The sequence below is a fragment of the Sipha flava genome, unplaced genomic scaffold (assembly GCF_003268045.1).
Source record: "Sipha flava isolate LNK unplaced genomic scaffold, YSA_version1 250_pilon_pilon, whole genome shotgun sequence".
NCBI lineage: Eukaryota > Metazoa > Arthropoda > Insecta > Hemiptera > Aphididae > Sipha > Sipha flava.
In genome coordinates, this window is record NW_020272902.1 from 51,286 (window position 1) to 69,564 (window position 18,279).

Sequence of the window (18,279 nt, forward strand, 5' to 3'; positions counted from 1 at the left end):
TGTAGTATACGAGTGGGTAGTTGAGTTTAATCGCTCTCATTAATAAAAAAAAAGGTGTTATATTCAGTGTTGGGACTTTTCTAGATAGATTTTTTGTCATCTTTTATCTTATCTAGATAAATAACGCTGTTATCTAATTACTTATCTAAGATAAAATTTTTACTTATTTAGATAATTGTCTGAATTCTTGCCAAGATAGAGTTATTTTTATTCTTGTACGGAGATGAATCCAACAAATCAGAGATCATCGGTCCAGCCGTTCTTGAATTATAAATTCTGTAAATAACCTGACTTTCTTTTATGCATATAAATTTTGTATTCATAATCATAATTCGTGTATTATTAATAAGTAATTATTATTTCTTGATATGTCATTTTATTTGTATTTTCATATCGGGAAAATATTTTTAGTATTTTTAAACTTAATATCTTATTTTTCCATGGAAGTTCCGAATATAGTAAGTATTTGATTTTAGTATACACACGTAACTCATACGTTGAATAGTTATTACTTCTCTCTTGGAACTTGTAAAGTCGTAACTACTTATAAAATAATGAAAATTATCAAATTAATATTATATGGAAAACAATATTGTTAACTTAAAATTTTTTTTTATGTATTCTGTATTCATCCTGATACATACAAAGCAATTTTCATTTTTTTTTTTTTTTTTTTTTGTTAACATTTTAGTGATTAACTGTCATTAAATACTGCTTAATGGTACACTACATTACTACAATAAAAATTAAATACCTAGGTACCTATTGATAATAATGATTATAATCAGGGACGTATTTAAGGGGTGGGCTAATGGGGCCCGGGCCCTCCAACCCCTATTCACCGTATTTTATACTTATTATTATTATTATTTATTCATATGGCGGTTTTATACTTTATTTATTATTGTAGGCTCTCTTATTTTTCACACACGGGCACTCGGGGAAATACTGGAATATCAATGTATCATGATAATATGATACCATCGATTAAACGGATTAGCATTGTATACACCCTGAATACACCTTAAAATACACCCTGAAATAATTATAAAACCTGAAGAAGCAGTTGATGCATATGCTAAACACGCCCCAGACGTCTTCAGTTATTGTAATTACAAAAATTATATTTAAAAATATGTTTTATTATAAATTTGTGTAATAAAAGTTTATGTTTCTATCAAACACTTGTATTTTGATTATTTGGTTATGAATAATGACAGTTTTTTGAGATGGAAAAGTTATAACTATGTATACTTTGAACTTTTTGTTTGTGCCTCCCCCCCCATAAAACATTCCTAATTACGCCCCTGATTATAATTGAGTCTTCATCGATATTATTAGAATATGAAATATTGACCAAAAAATATTTTTTTTTTATCTAGATAAAAATGAAATTATCTTTTATCTTTATCTAGATGGATTTGGACGTATTATCTTTCCTCTTTATCTAGATAAATTTTGCATTATCTATTCCCAACACTGGTTATATTGCATTTATATATGTATTTTAATAGTATACGGGTTTTTATTTTGTATATTCACGTATCATATGTGAATTCCGTGATTCATCTATGCTATGATTGAACTTATTTTTTCTATAAATGTATTGAAATTTAGTAATATACTATAATGGTGGGGTGATTTTATGAGATTTGCAATTGTTTCCATAATAGTTACTAGAATTTGATGTATAAAGTTAAAAAAAAAACCACAAAATTTACGTCTTAATAGTTCTTGGTGAAAAGCGAAAATCAATTTTATTAATTTATTGAAATACTTGCTACTCAAGAAATAATAATTGTAAAGGTATAAAATTTTCGCTAAATGCTTATATTATAATTTGTTAATATAGCAGAGTTAAAAAAATAACATATTTGTGCTATTTATAGATATTTGAAAATTTCCTGTTTTATTACCTTTTTTTTGTAAAACTCTGATAAAGCTATCTGATTATGATAAAGGATCGTGAAAAATTAATTTTAAATCCTTTATATACATTTCATTCTTTCTATTTAACGAAAAAAAAAATTGAATGTTACTTAAAAAAAAAGTGTAGGATTATTAAATGTTAACAAAAGTTGACAAAAATCACAATTTTTTTAGTTAAAAATGCAAAAATATGTCCGATTTAATACTCAAGGCTTAAAAGTTGAATGCGAAATTGTTCATGAGGATTTATTTGTAGCCAATAAAGAAAACATTTTCAGAAAGATATGTTGGTTAATTATGAGGTAATACAAATTTGAAAGAAACTTTCAGACTATCAATATACAATAGTTATTATTGTAATCTGATGTGATTAACATTCCTTTGAAATTACAAGAAATTTAATTGTTTTAAAAAATTTTACTACTTTTCTAACATTTCATAAATGTTCAATTAATTAAAAATTTATTAAAATTAAACTATGCTAAAATCATTATTCAATATTAATAATTACCAATTTCCAAAAGTGTTTCTTAATTAACAACATTTAACTAAGTAACTTTGGCACGTCTCCATATTTAATGTTCTCACAATAGATGAATTAGTTTGTAACTGCGAGTTGTTAGCCAAGCCAATGCTATTTATTCAAAATAAATTATTTCATCCATTGATCTTATTATGAGTATGTATGAGTGTGTACTCGTATATGTATGTGTTAAGAGAATACCGATAATCTTACGGCAGTGTGATTTTCATTTAGGTTTTCTCATAAATACATTATAAATATTCAAATAAGATATTAATTTAGTGTTAAAAATATTAATTTCCATAAAGTTTTTTTAAAAAAAACATAACGGTACATATATATATATATATACTGGAAAAATACAAGACATGGTAAAATTACGTTCTTTCTGTTTTTAATCAAATTTATATTTTATTTGTGGTTACTTGGAAAACTAGAGAGTTGGCATTATTATAATTTATTCATTTTATTATTTTATTTTTTTCAAATGATAATTGTTAAGGAATTTCAACATTTTTTTCTGTCCTTCTGTGGAAATTATATATTTAGATAATATATTATTATCTTTTTAAAAAAGAACTAATATTAATATAAAAGAAACTCACCAACTATAAAAAGAGAAAAAACCATGTGAGCTACAAATTTATATTTTTCTAAGTATCAGTTAATTGACTAATATCGATATTTTTTATATAAATATACTTTTCATAAAAATCTTGTAACTGATACATTGACAATTAACTCCATGATTTATTTATCCTTGGACAGCTAGACATAATATTAATTAGAAATATTATACACTATATATGATTCTCATTATATTGTACATGCTTTTTAGGTTTATAAAAATTCAACAAGTTAATCAATATTTTTTTGAGCTATTGGTTTATTCAAAGGGGCGTTTTTAAATGATTAATTTTATCAAAGATTATTTTATTATAATAGTTGACAAAGTTTTTAGAAGTGAAAATTATTAAAGAGTAAAACCTTTTAATAAAATAGTTTTTTCATTATTGTTATTATTATAATTATATTTTCGTAACACATAAAAGGAAATGTTAATATTGGCATCACATTACTATGAAAAGTCAACGTTGGTATTTGAGTTAAATTACATACATATACCTGTATTATAAAGTATAAATAAAAGAAAACTAAAAGAACAATAACGTGATATTGAATAAAAAATTAGATTACTATTAGAATCAATTGTTATTGATTATATTCTATAAAATCAATAACAATTATTAATCAATATAAATATTAATTACAAGAACTTTAAGATAGTAAAATTTAGTTGGCACTGTTAGACTGTAGTATACTATTATATCGGTTTTGGCAATTGAATACTTCTGTGATCAATAAAAGTTAGAATAAAATAGATGCACTGTTCTTCAATAGCATTATAACTAATATCAATGTTACTTTAAGTATTTTGTTATCAAAAAATATATATTATATTACATATATGTATGTAAATATGTATATAATATATTAGATAATCAGTAATTAATAAAAATATTTTTCATATCTATATATCTTGATAACCTTGAAAATATTTTAAAATAAATGTAAATAATTGTATAGTAAATATATTGTCTGGAATAATTTGTAAAATTACTTGCTATTATGATAATAATTATCATTCTCTTTCTCTGGAAATTTGAAGTTAATTCCATTATTTTATAACACTTGAATTAGTTAGGTTGATTAATAAGTACATTTTATAAATTAAAATTATATTTTATCAAAACTGTAGGTAAACGTTTAATAATTATATAATATTTAAAACAGCATTAAAATCTTTAAGATCAAAAACTGATATTATAATATTGTATTATTTACTCGGTAAAATACAATTTACTTTAAATAATTCTCCAATAGAAAATTAATATTTTCTAACACTTAACAACACAACTTTAATATATCGTGTAACGTAGATACCATTTTATAAATAAGATTGTATTTTAATGTTTATTATAATATAATATTACATATTATATAATAAGAAATATTTTTAAAATATTTTTGAAACCCGAATGAACCGTAGTTGAAAATAGTGATATCACAAAGGGAAAGTTGTTTTATAGCATGTAAATACTATTATTGTTGTACCGAAAACAAAAAGAGATTGAAATGTTGCGATTAAATGTTGCTATGGCGTGTAAAACTGGAAATCGAGATTCGCATATCAAAACGAATTTTCTGTCACCGCTGTAGTTACTAAAGTTGTATACAGTTTCTAAACAATACAATATTAAGTGTCACATCACTAAATACTTTCAGGTAATATTTTCGTTTTGATAAAAACGTAACATAGACTATGGGTATGGTTTACAGATTCGCCGATCAAATGTTTTATGCTACACAAATCCTGTTGTACGAAAATAATGCAATTTTAATAAATTTGTATTAATATTATTATTCGCTGAATTCGCATTCGTTTTTCGTAGAGGTGAAAATCATCTACTTTGTCGACACTAACGTATATTTATTTTATTTAAATAGAAATTATATCTAATATTCAAATAAAAACGTTACGTATAAATTCGCTAATTAATTACTGATGTTTCTCCATATGCAATTACAAAAAAGAGAAAAGGAGAATAATAATAATGGCGCATTCAATATCAACATACGTAATATATCTTGAGTATTTGTCGCTCGTATCGGTCGAGTGATTTCACAATAAGGTGTTTATGAACAAATTATTTAAACCGAGTGCGATGGTTCACGCGCGTATACGATGCGAGTTTTGTTCGATTTCGGGGAAAAAAATCGATTCGCGTTCAAGCATTTCTCCCATACATTTCCACAACAATAAATGTTGAAATTGCATTTGGCTGATGAGGTAATGAAGCGTCTACACCACAGCACATAAATACGATTTATTATATTTTCGACAACGATCATATTATATATATATGTATGTATGTATACATATCGTTTGAGCGAGAACATGCGTCGTAAGCTACCCCGTAAAAGTTCCTTTTCACAGTGCTTCACTCGTTTAAAGAGCAGGTCTAATAACTGCGATAAACCGTTATGCCGAGTAAGTACAGGCATAACAATATCACACGATAACGGACGATTTACGTTTAAGAGTTCAAGTATACACGTGCATAGTACCATTATATTATGATCGCGCACTGTCGGAGCAGTACATTTATGTGTGTGCGTGCGAATATTCAACCATGTACGAAGCCGTTGATAGAGTAATAATTTTATATCAGTTTTATATCATCACGTGTTAAGAGAAATACAAGTGGTATCTTACGTATCTCGATAAACACATGTTTACTGTTACAACTTGGAAAAAACCCTTTTTTTATGTTCATAAATACATACATAACTAATATATTCAAAGTATTTTTTTTTAATAAAACAACATTCTTTAGTCAAACTATAATAACTACATTATTATTTTTTATTACATGCGATTTCATTGATATCATATTTCTGTTGTAATTTATGAGTTTTCAATAAGAGTTATTTACTTGGCTCAAATTTAGACACAATATCGTTAAACCGAAAAATAAATTATAAATATTTTTATATTATTTTTATACGATTATTTTTATAAAATTAAATAAAAATCAATGAGATTTTAATTATATTAGGTTAATGATAAATTAAAACCAGTAATATTTAAAAATTTAATGATAAGACAATTAAAAAATCATAATGATCAAATGATCAATTACAATAATTTATTTATAAAAGACCTATTAAAATACAATTTAATACACAATACGCGACAGAAAAATTTGAATTACCCTAAACTGAACATTATTGGTAGCAATAATCATGTTAATTAAAATTTAAAAGTGATTAAAATATAAAGTTAATAGTAATTATATTCTGTTATTATAATTATATTATATAATATTATATATATATATATATATAATTATACTATATAATATTATATATATATATATAATTATATTATATTCTAACATTGAAATTCCACAAATGTATTATGTTTAATCATTAAATGATTAATAGGTACTTTTTAGTGTTATTTGTACAAATAAAGTTTATTATTGTTTTTTGGTGAAAGTTTTAGACAAAAAAAAAAAAAAAATTAAATACTGGATATTTACATTTTAAATATTCGAGTAAGGTCTGAAACTTTGAAAAAGTAAAAGCTATGTTATCATTAATCTAGAATCATGAAAATCAAAGCTCATAACAGAGAATCTGGTAGATATTAATTAATATGGCTTGTTTGCTGGCTTACTGTAATTCTATATGTATTGTATTTGAAATACAAAAGTAATTTCGTGGTGATAATCAATTTCAAACTTGTTACTATTTAATTGGAAATGTAATTTATGGTATCTATCAAAGTATAATTATTATTCATTTTTCGGTGAAATTAATTTAAAATCAGCTGCACCTTGCATTTGAATCTTAATAAAGAAAGTAATGAAAAAAGTACCCTAAATATCTAACACTGTCATTGAATAATTTCACACGATTTTGTTTTAGATTCAAAACACATCAGGGATAAGCTATTGGTTTTACGAATACGCGTATTTCTTTTTCCGTCTGAAGACACTTTTTAAGTAATAAATGTTCTCCGATTCGTTAATATAACATATTCAATTCGTGTCCATTCAAAATTAAATGCAAATATATTAAATATCTCACACACATACATATATATATTCAGTAGTTATATTATTTTAAGACAATAAAAAAATCATTGAACGAAATACTTAAATCTTTAGATTAAATTAAAACTGATAATTGTATACTTTAGCAATAAATTTAAATGAAAAATAAACGAGAAATATAATTGAGATTTAAATAAACTGTTTTTCGAGAATCGATTAGATTTATATGCATTAAATCAGCGCTTTTATGTGTAGAGTAATAAATTATACATTGAGACGTCACGTAAAAATTAGCAAAATACCGTTGAAAAAACCTAGTTAAAGAGTAATTAATTACAATTTTATTTATAAATATTAACAGTTTTGACTGATAAAAATTACTGAAATTTTGAAAGTAGTCATTTACTACTAGTCATAAGGATTATGGATCAATATTTTGTTATATCTAATGAATGACTTAACAAATTTTCATTTGTTCATGGTAAAAAAAAAAAAATGTTTTAGTTTTCATAATTATAAATGTATACGTCACACATACCTATTGTCGACGATCCATTGTTAGTATTAATAATTCATTATCGAAATATTAGAAAGAGAAAGAAATGATTAACGGACTATGTTATAAAAATGTATGTAAAATAAATATAATTTTAGTAATTAATTAAAGAAAAAAAGACTAGAAAAAAAGGCAGAACGGAGATAATGATGGGGAAATAATTGAATTGCTGATGACCGTTGAAGAGGAGGCATTTTAAATTCATAGTGAATATCAAAGTAGTTAAAAAAGTTAAAAAAAGTTAAAAAAAAAACTCATAAGTTTTATTAATTATGAATAGAAAGGAAACACAATATTATAATATGCAATATTTCATAAGTAGTTTATTGTTAAGATTACACAGAAAAAGATACTCAATTCGAAGAATATGTAAAAGAAGCAAATTATTATCAATTCATGAACGTAAAACCCGTTAGTAGATTTAGATACTAAAATCACGTATGACAGAGGATTAATATTTTGGTATTATTCGACGAATTGAGGCGGAAAAAGGGTTCGTTTAAGTTGTGAAGATTTTAGGAGCATATGTGTGGCAATATGAGCATAGGGAGTAAGAAAAAGGGATTTCACATGAAGAAATAATAAGAATAGGGAAGTAAACGTAATTAGAGTATCAGCAGTTTTACTACTCTTTTTGCCGATAAAGCTAGTAAATTCAATGGAACTGGAAGGTTTTTCTAAAGAGTGAAATTTATAAATGAATGCTTTTATGAAATGGATTAGATGGGAAATTTGAGAATTAAAGATATTTAAGAAAATAATGAGTAAACACGATCAGTCGGAACAAAATATAAATCATTTTTTTGAACGAGATAATGATGTGGCATAATACATTGGACATCAGTATTGTAATTAGGAACAGTTGACGTGAAGGGAAGACAGAGTAACCCAATTTATTTTTCCAAAATTTTAGCGTATCCATCACAAATGGAGCAATTTTTAGGTTAGAAAAATGTTAGGTATGTTATTATTTAGAGTAATAACCACCCTTATTTTTTTTCTTACAATTCCAGCACTGGTAGCACCTATCCGATGAGAATCATATAAACGTTTGGGAATATTGAATAAATATTATAAAAAGGAAAAAAATGGCAATCTATAGCTATAAGAAAATTAAGGACTGTGCGTAAGTTATACCAGTATAGCAAAAATTGATAGTATAACCATAAAAGTTGCCCTTTTATGGTTATACGAGTACTGTCAATTTTCACTGTAGAATAAATTGATGACAGAGAGTAACGACAAATATTAATGGACTTGGTGGTGAGGATATTGATCTAATGTGGTCCTATAGAAGAATGTTCAATCGTTGTTCTAAGTAAAATTGTGAGTATCAAAGAAATAAAAAAAAATATCAAAAAACACAATACCCTTTCAACTTTAAATAGCTGTATGTTGGTAGATAAAAAAAAAAAAATATAAAATACTATAACGGATTGCAAAAATTGACGCGTGAGAACATTTCGTGAAAGCTTTCCGCTTCAGAGAACGGAATATTCTTACGATTTTTTAACCGCTAAATGACACCTGCAGGTCGCGTACGGCTGAACACTACAACGGATGACGAGCGAAAGATTTATCAAATCCTGGACACCGCATGGACCAGAGTTCAGTGGTGGATGCGTGTGGGTAGGTGAGTGAGCATGGGTTTGAAAAAGGGGAACTGTGCAAATGGTGGACGTGGCAATCGCGCGGGAGGTTGACGGAGCATAGGTTTGAAAAGGGGGAACTGTGCAGATGGTGGACGTGGCAATCGCGCGGGAGGTTGACGGGGCGTCGAGACGTTGATGCGCGAGCGCCGTAGTGGTAAAGAATATAATTGTTGGCGAAACGTTTACTTTTTGTGATGCGTCGGGTCGGTGAAGCAGTGCACGCATGTCATAATGAGCAATATGAACGCAAAGTTGAGAAAACACGTGACGGCTATTATGACGAGCACTTCGTTGGTCGTGTAGCACATGCTGTCCGGGGCGGCGTGCAGCACGTGCGGTGACGTCCTGGCCGCTGCCGTGTCGTTGTGACTAGCCACCAGCATGTTGTGCCGGTGATGGTGCCCGACTGCGGACGACCATCGGCTCGGCGGTGCCATTTTATGGTGCTTCCCGTGGTGCCGCACCGATCGTCTGTCGTCGTCGATCTCGGCTCCGCCTCCGTCGTCACCACCACCGCCACCGACGCTACCCACCCCGTCGTCACCACCACCACCGTCGCCGTCGTCTTCGTTCATCATTTTCGTTCAACGGTCGTGGCCGCCGGTCATTGCCGTTTAACGGCCGCCGTCCGGGCCCGTCGTTACTGCGATGTTGTGTACTACGTACGTCTATGTAAGAAAAAACAAAATAAAGAAAAGTTTTTTTTTTATTCAATTCCATCAGGTAAAATAAAACGTGAAATAAGAATATTTTAAATATTCGGAAGCGATTTCCGTTCATACGCATCTACATTAGACAATAGGTTTATAGTTATCATTGTATATTATTATTATTTATAATACATATTATTCATAGTTAACGTTGTTACATCCAGTGGCGTACATACGGGGGGGGGGGGGTTTAAACCTCCCTCAGGGCCAAAAAAAAATTGTTTTATTATTGATGACGTGTAATATATTCGTAGTTTCATTATTACGCTTTGAACTTAAAATATACAACTATACAAATATTATGATAATTAAATAATTAAATTGATAGGTGTTTGAAAAATGTAAAAGGAAACTGTAAATTGGTAAAAAAGTTGTATAAAATAATATCTATTTATAGCAGTTATTTATCTTATTTGTCTGTGCAACGAAAAAAAAAGATTATTTTTGTTAACCCCCCCCCCCCCCCCCCAGAGCAAGATTGAATGTACGCTACTGGTTACAACCATTGTTACCGTAGCACCAGTTACGGTGTATTATACAATATTATATTGCTTATGGATTTCACGGACATTACGTGCACATTAAATTGTACATGTACTGCATTACAGATGTCGATGATGCGTCGTCTTCTATACAGCCAAGTAATCATAATAGTAAATTAATAAAACTAAGAAGAAGCGGTTTTGATATTATTGGACAGCAAAGAGAAATAAATGAAAGGAAAATCGTCGGTCCGAAAATATATTGCTCTCGACGCGTAACTATACGTGTAGCTTATAACTACATACGTATGTATACTTACGCGAATAGACTTTAATGTAGTAATATAATGGAGTCACGCGGACTGACGACGATCGCTTAGAATTGTCATATTTCGACCACAAATCCTTTCTACTTCCATAGAAATACACACACGCACCAGATATCTGCCACAGGTTGCAGGAACAAAGTGTTCGAGCTCATTTTGTGCAAGTTACATCGTATTACTACGACGACCACGTGGTATACTTTTAAGCTCACCCCACGATGTGACGTACTGAACGTGGCACACACCGGGACCCACAGTGAATTCTAAATACGATTTCCTTTTATTAAAAAAAAAAAAAAAACGGTACCATATTGTCGTTTGCGTACGTGCGTTGTAGCTGTTGTGATATTTTTATAACGGATGTTGTATTAACCGAAGAAGGCTGTAAAACGCTACATGTGAGGTTTATTTAATAATATTTAAGACCAGCTAACTGCTGAGGGTTAGGTGCAATTATAATTGGTACAGTCTGAACACAACATTAAGGGTGGAAAGAGGGTGAGAGGTTTTGATAAATAAGTTGAGTGCTTAGTAAGAAAACATTTTCTTGGAATTACCGATGCAGTATTCAAGCAATATATATATATAAATGCATATATGCATATATTGTTGGTCTTAAATCAACCCGCATACTATATTCCATTTAATATTTGAATAATAATATTGCATGATCATGTTTTACATTTATTTTACTACATAATATATTTTATTAATTAAAATAGAAATTTAAAGAAAAATATTACTTCTAAGAATGAATAATTATTAAATTTGTTTAATTAAGTATTTTTTGAAAATCGAAAGTGCTTGTACATTAAGTTGTACGTGAATCATAAAATGGCAATAATTAAAATTAATTATCTAGTTTTGCATTAAATACATACAATATATTGTTTGACTATAAAAAATGTATTGTTATGTATACATTAATACATAACGTATGGGTTAAGCTTCGACTGGCATTAATTTATTCTTTGTTGAGAAACTATTCTGTCATTGCGTCACATGTATTATTAAATAAATTATATATATGTATAAATAGAACCGAAAAATACATAGTTTGATGAAAATACGAAAATAATTAATATAAATCGAAACTCAAGGCTATTGTTTTGAAACGAATCAACCCTAGAACCTAAGGCTTAAAACTAAATATAAAACGTCATCAGTCTTAATAATGCTTACAATTTCAATTTTTTATTTATTTAATTTATTATTATTTTTATTTGTAAACATTCAATCATTTTTGTCGTCAGTTATTTTTATAACCAACAAATTTGTTTTTGAGACAGTAATTTAATAATTGATAATGTTACAATAGGAACAACAAGATAATCAGAGTATACATGTTAACTTTGACGGATGTGTTTCAAAATGATTAATTAATGATTAATTATTAGGCTATCAGTTACATAACAGAATTTAATATTCTAAATACTCGTCTACAATAGAAATATATAGTATAAATATGTATAGATATTTAAGCGCTGATATCGGATAGCACATATCCATGCAAGTTGGCTGACAGTGAAGAAATATTCGCGCTCGATACAGTTGTATTATAAAGTCAATTTTCAAATAATCATACCAAATTATTAATTCAGCCAGAAAAAAAAAAAAACACAGTACTAATGCGGGTGTATTAATAATACATTTAATTTGTTTTTTTATTTATAAATATATATTTTATAATTTCTTTAATATTTCACATTGGTATGAAGAGCATATTTTAATATTAATGCAATTATCCAATACACTATAAGTGTATTCGTGATCCACAAAAATATTGACGGATTGTTAGAAGAATATTTTCAGTTTAAAAAGATTTATAATTGTTTTTTACATAGAATATTATTTATTATATACCTACGGATATGAAGAAATACTGACTGAAAATGGAGTGACGAATATATACCAGTAACAATTATAATTTTATAGTGAGTTAAGAATGATATTAGAAAATTATGTATCTAATTTTTGTATTTGAAATATTTCAAAACTTTGAATTTATAATATATCTATAATATAGGAACTAGAGTTTTGTGATACCTGTTTACGTTCTAAAGCATACTTTTTTATATTAATTATGGTATGAAATATCAATATTTTATAACTATTGAATTTGGACATAAAATGTACGTTTAATTTCGAATTTGAGGTTATTTTTTGTACATAAATAGTGGTGTTATATACTGTAGTATACTGTTATATACTGCACCACAATTTATACATTGACATATTAACATATTATAATTTATTTTGACCATCATTTGCAAACTAAAATAATATATTTGAGGCATTGCTTCAATAGACAAAGATAGGACGGTGGCATAGAATGCGTTCTCTCTTTAATATAAAGTCGATGATGATTATATTTTTTTTTTTTTTAGTTTAATTTGTTTGTCACTTATATATACAGTTGACTCACTGTAATTCAAACCTTCGATAGTTTAAAAGCTTCGGTAATTCAAAGTAAATGCTTGGTCACTTGAAAATCACGCGGTAATTCGAATAAAAACAATGCATTTAAGTACACTCGGTAATTCGAAATTAAATGTTGGAAAAACTTGCAACTAACACGTGACAATTCGAAGTATCATCCGTTTAATGCTCGGCAATTCAAAGTATATTCAGCAAATTTATTTTATTTGTATTCTTATTATTTTTTTGTTAATAATTTACTACACAATCGTGAAGAAATTTAGCATATTATTTTCGATAACTATAGAATTAATATTGTGAAAACTTTATCGTTTTATTTCTTAATCGTCACTAATTATAATTTATCTCTTCGATAGGTGTCAGCCGAATTTAGTTTTATTTTAATTTCGTTTGGTCAGTTGTAAAGTTCTTGTGATGAGTGAGTCAAATTCAAAAAATATTATTGAAAAAATAAAACTAAATTCAAAGAAGCAGAAAATCATTACAGATTTCCTCAAAAAATATTAATTTTTTTATAATAATAATTTAATTTACATAGTATAATTATTATATAATTAAAATTTATATTTTAAAAACAATAAATAACTAATACCACCTAATTTGCTGAAATAATTAATAATTATGTACAGTAAAAAACAAATTTTTTTTCTTAACTCAGTAATTTTTTTTTTTGCTCTCTTGTTTTTTTGAATTACTCAATACTTTGAACTCTCGGAAATTCGAAATTTTTTAACAAAACCGTCAACTTCAAATTATCGAGAGTTGACTTTATATATATATATGTGTGTGTGTGTGTTTGTGTGTAAATATTCAAATAAGCTACGTAACATAGCGTACCTACCTATTATGTAAATATTTTATTCTATTAAAAGTTATTTGATACATTTTCATTTTTATGTTTATTGAAGAAATAATTTCTATAACTATTTATGATTTCAGATATCAGTCAAGTAATGGTTGTATTACTTTAATTTTATTCAAAATATACAATTTAATCGAATATTTATTTGTGTTCTTAAAAATAAAATTTAAACAAATATATTTCTTAAAAATTTTCAATTTTATCCTATAAATAATATAAAAGCACGTGTTTTAAATTAAAAATATTTACTTCAAATACTACATAATAAATCTATATTTCTAAGCTAATTTATGCTATAAGTTTTTGCATCTTACGAGGCTCGCCCGTGACACTTTTCGGTTATTTTCTTGGTAGACTAGAGACTCAAATATAAATATTAAAACCATCTAAATCTAAAAATAAATCAACTTAAAATAATTAATACTGATCTTTGTGTTATTTTATTAAGCTTTCAACACAAAGTTATTAAAGATCAAAAATAAAATTATATGCGTAAGATTACTTAAATATACATTTATCATTATCATAAAATAATATTAGTGAAACATAATAAACTGAGATAATAATAAAATAAGAGTTAATTAAATTTAGGTCGAAGATCTATTAAATTTTACCAGTAACAGATAACATATTCAGTAATTAAAGCCGTGATAATTTAAATTAACAAGGTAGAAAATAATTTTGGACTACAGAATAAGCCGTTTGTGTAGAACAGCTCTAGGAAGAGAAATGAAGGATTTTGTTAATGCCAAAAGATCAAAAATAAATTCGGAACATGGTTTATCATTCACAGGGCTATTATGTTATAGGATATTACTAGAATCAATGATGGAGACGTAAGAAATTTTGGGAAGGAGATTTAATATGAGGAGACTTGAGTACAGTATTTGTATTTTGATTTGAGTAAGTTGTTTTGCGACGTTTAAGAAGTAATTTAAAATTTGGACAACCTTTGTAGTTGGAAATATAATCACCGGTGCAAAGGGTGTATTTGGCTGGACAGTTTTTTTCTTTGGTGCAATTGTCTAAGGAGTGATCTCCCCCACATTTAACACAATGTGAAGGGTGATGGTTGTAGATAGAAGCGTTTCGTAGCTTTGATAGTTTACGACACTAAGGTTTTAGATCACTGTTGGTCTTATAGGATAATTAAAATTCAATTTCGGTATATAAAATTGATGACATATTAAGAATTTTATTATTGTTTGTATTAAGTTCCACGAGAAACAATGGAAGTGGATGACCATTTTTATTAACGTACATAATTTTTTGGTAGAGTGACCCAATGTCAAGAGGGCATCGGATATTTTTGATATGAGTGTTGATTGGTGTAGATTTCTGATTATAACCTTGTGGGGTTGGTATGCTGATGACATGAAAGTGTGAAAACAGGCACTGGTGGCTATTAGGTTATATATCTATTATATATATAGGTAAACACCTATATGTTTGCTTTGTAATGTAGACGTCTATGAGAGTGAAAAATCAAAATGGAGACGATGATTTACACGTAAGCCCGTTAGGGTCGATGGTTTGTACAAATGTGTTTTTGAAAGCAAAGAAGTTATTAATATTTTGATCATAGATTAGCAGAGCCTTGATGTGTCATATTGATGGTAAACAATAGATTCGTTGATTAAATTAGGAATGTTACAAGAGGTGTTGAGTTCGATTTTGTTGTCCTCTTTGTTCGTCAAGACGGCAAAACGATTAGACGAAACTATTGGTTTGGTTTTTTCCTCATATGAATAGGAGAATTAGGTGATGATGGTAGTGACCATAGGCCATGTGCACGCGGGGTAACAGGTGTACCCAAGCACTCCCTCAAATGTTGTAAACGAGAACCTAAAATTTAAGTCTTAGGATAAGGGGCCGTATTTTAACTGATGTTGTTCAAATTAAATGTCATTTATTCTATATTATTTTGTGAAAAATTAATTGTTTCGTAATTCGAAGTAGACAAAATAGAACTAAATTTTCTAAATTTTCGTGCAAAAACTTATTATGATAAAAAAATAGCTGGGTTATGTTCAGCAGAAATGGTCAACATAAGAACAAATCATTAATAATTAAATCTGAGAATCATATATGAGATTCAAGGGAAACATATTCATTGGAATTAATATATCACAATATTAATCAAAAAAATTATTATATTAAAAAAAATTAATGTTTTTTCCATTATTTCAACGTTTTGTTAATATAGGGCCTAAAAGTATAGTAGGCACCACTAAAATACAGGTCTGCGCCTTATGGAAGCGACCATTTGGGTTTGGTAGTAATCGGATGTGATATGCTATTCGCGATAACGGAGCGGGAAATTACCATCACACAGACATGCGACCGCGTTGCAAGTCAACACTTGACTGATGGTTAAGATACTACTGACATATATTTTAATTCACTTATTCGAGTTTTCTGAAATAATATTTCCATCAATCATAATTTTAAACTAAAATTTTACATTACGTTGCAGTTCTTGAAAATAATTCCACTCCGATTACGTACCTAATTGGCTATTTTTTTAAATTAATTGTATTTCATACTTCAGCATTATCGATCCACAGTTTGATATTTAATTTGTATGGTATTTAGATTTTTATACGTAGTTCCTTTTTTTAGTTGTTTCATGATAAAACTCGATGCTTGGTTCAAATTACTCTTTAAACATTATTTATTTTATAAATACCTTATTTCTTATGTTTTTTGTTTAAAAAGTTTACATTTTATCTTTATTATTTTTATAATTAATGGTATATTTTGTAAAAAAATTTAATCAACATAATTTTGTGCATTGTTGTGATGGCTGTGTGTATTATAAATTGTAATTTATGAGTTTTTGCTTTATAATAATAACGATAATAAGTTATTATTATTTAATAAAATAAACAAAAAAATATAAAAAAAATTCGATAATATCTGCATTCATAATTATTTTTCTAATTACTTTTATAGGATAAGTTTAAAATACAAATAATCATATTTTTACTAGGTATCTAAATTATATTTATAGATATTTGAGAATTTATTGTTGAGATTCAGAAAAAATGAGTTTCAAAATTATATTAAGAAGAAAGTAAAAGGTCTATAAAATAGTTTTTGAGAGCTGAGGTCATTTTATAAAGTTAAAATCAAATTAATTAATTTTTTTATCAAATTTAAATTTTTAACACTGTTATAACACAAAAATTGAAGTCATACTTCTTTCTATTCTTCTTTTTTGGTTATTAGGCTATTTGAGGACCATTTTATTTCGCACCCTAGCATTCATCCAAAAAAGTCGTACAGTAAAAACAAAATAAAAACAAGTATTTATAATGAACTAGTATTGTATCAATAATTAATATTACTTTTAAGATGTTTATTTTATGTGATGAATAAAAAACATAAATAAAACCTTGAAGTTATATTGTATGACCTAAAAGTTAGAACCAAAAAATGAACAAAACTACCTATATAGGAAACAAAAATAATTATAATATTATATAATGTATCTAAAAATATAGAGAGTGTTTTGTATTATTTCGTTCTTGGAAGAGATGTAATTTTTCAACTTGGATCTCTCTCCTCTTGGAAAAAATCCTGTGCACATCACTTTTGAGTTTAGAAAATATTTATTACGGCTATGTTAAATCCATTCAAATTTAATGTCGTTTTACGTGTTCAGTTGAATATTGAAAGTGCATAAAGCAATACAGACTCTTTTTGTGTGAGAGCTTTCCTTAAGATGAAATGTTGTGAAATAATAACAAAACTGTATCATATGTAAACGTTTGACTTTTGAAAATTATAATCCATTATAAGTCAAAAAAAAAAAAAAAACATAGTGAAAAAGGCTTTCTTGAAAGTATCCTGGTTAAAAAACGTTTGAGTTTACAAGTTTCACCATAAGAATATATATAAAAAAAAAAAAAAAATTAAATTAAAATAAAATAAAATCTTTATAAATTATGATTTTTTTTGTTGATTTTGTGCTCAAGTTTAAGCACTATTCAATAGTTTGACGGTTCAGTTTTATGTTGATCGACAATGGTTTTGAGATATCATCTTTACGCACCTACTCGTATATAAGTTTTGATGATATTTGATGCGTGAAAGAAGAAATAATTAATTTTTTCTGGAAACCAAGAGTAAAATTAATGGGAAGATTGATATTGATTTGTTTGTGACAAAAAAGC

At 27.2% G+C, this 18,279-nt stretch overlaps 1 protein-coding gene across 1 annotated transcript in view; it reads right to left on the reverse strand.

The window, feature by feature from the left end:
* LOC112684507 overlaps positions 1–18,279 on the reverse strand; it is a 213,947-nt gene that overhangs the window by 10,749 nt on the left and 184,919 nt on the right. Inside the window, exon 3 of the mRNA XM_025556058.1 lies at positions 9,469–9,950. Coding sequence (XP_025411843.1) covers positions 9,469–9,860 — 392 coding nt within the window. The 5' untranslated portion in view covers positions 9,861–9,950. The remainder of the gene's footprint in view (positions 1–9,468; positions 9,951–18,279) is intronic.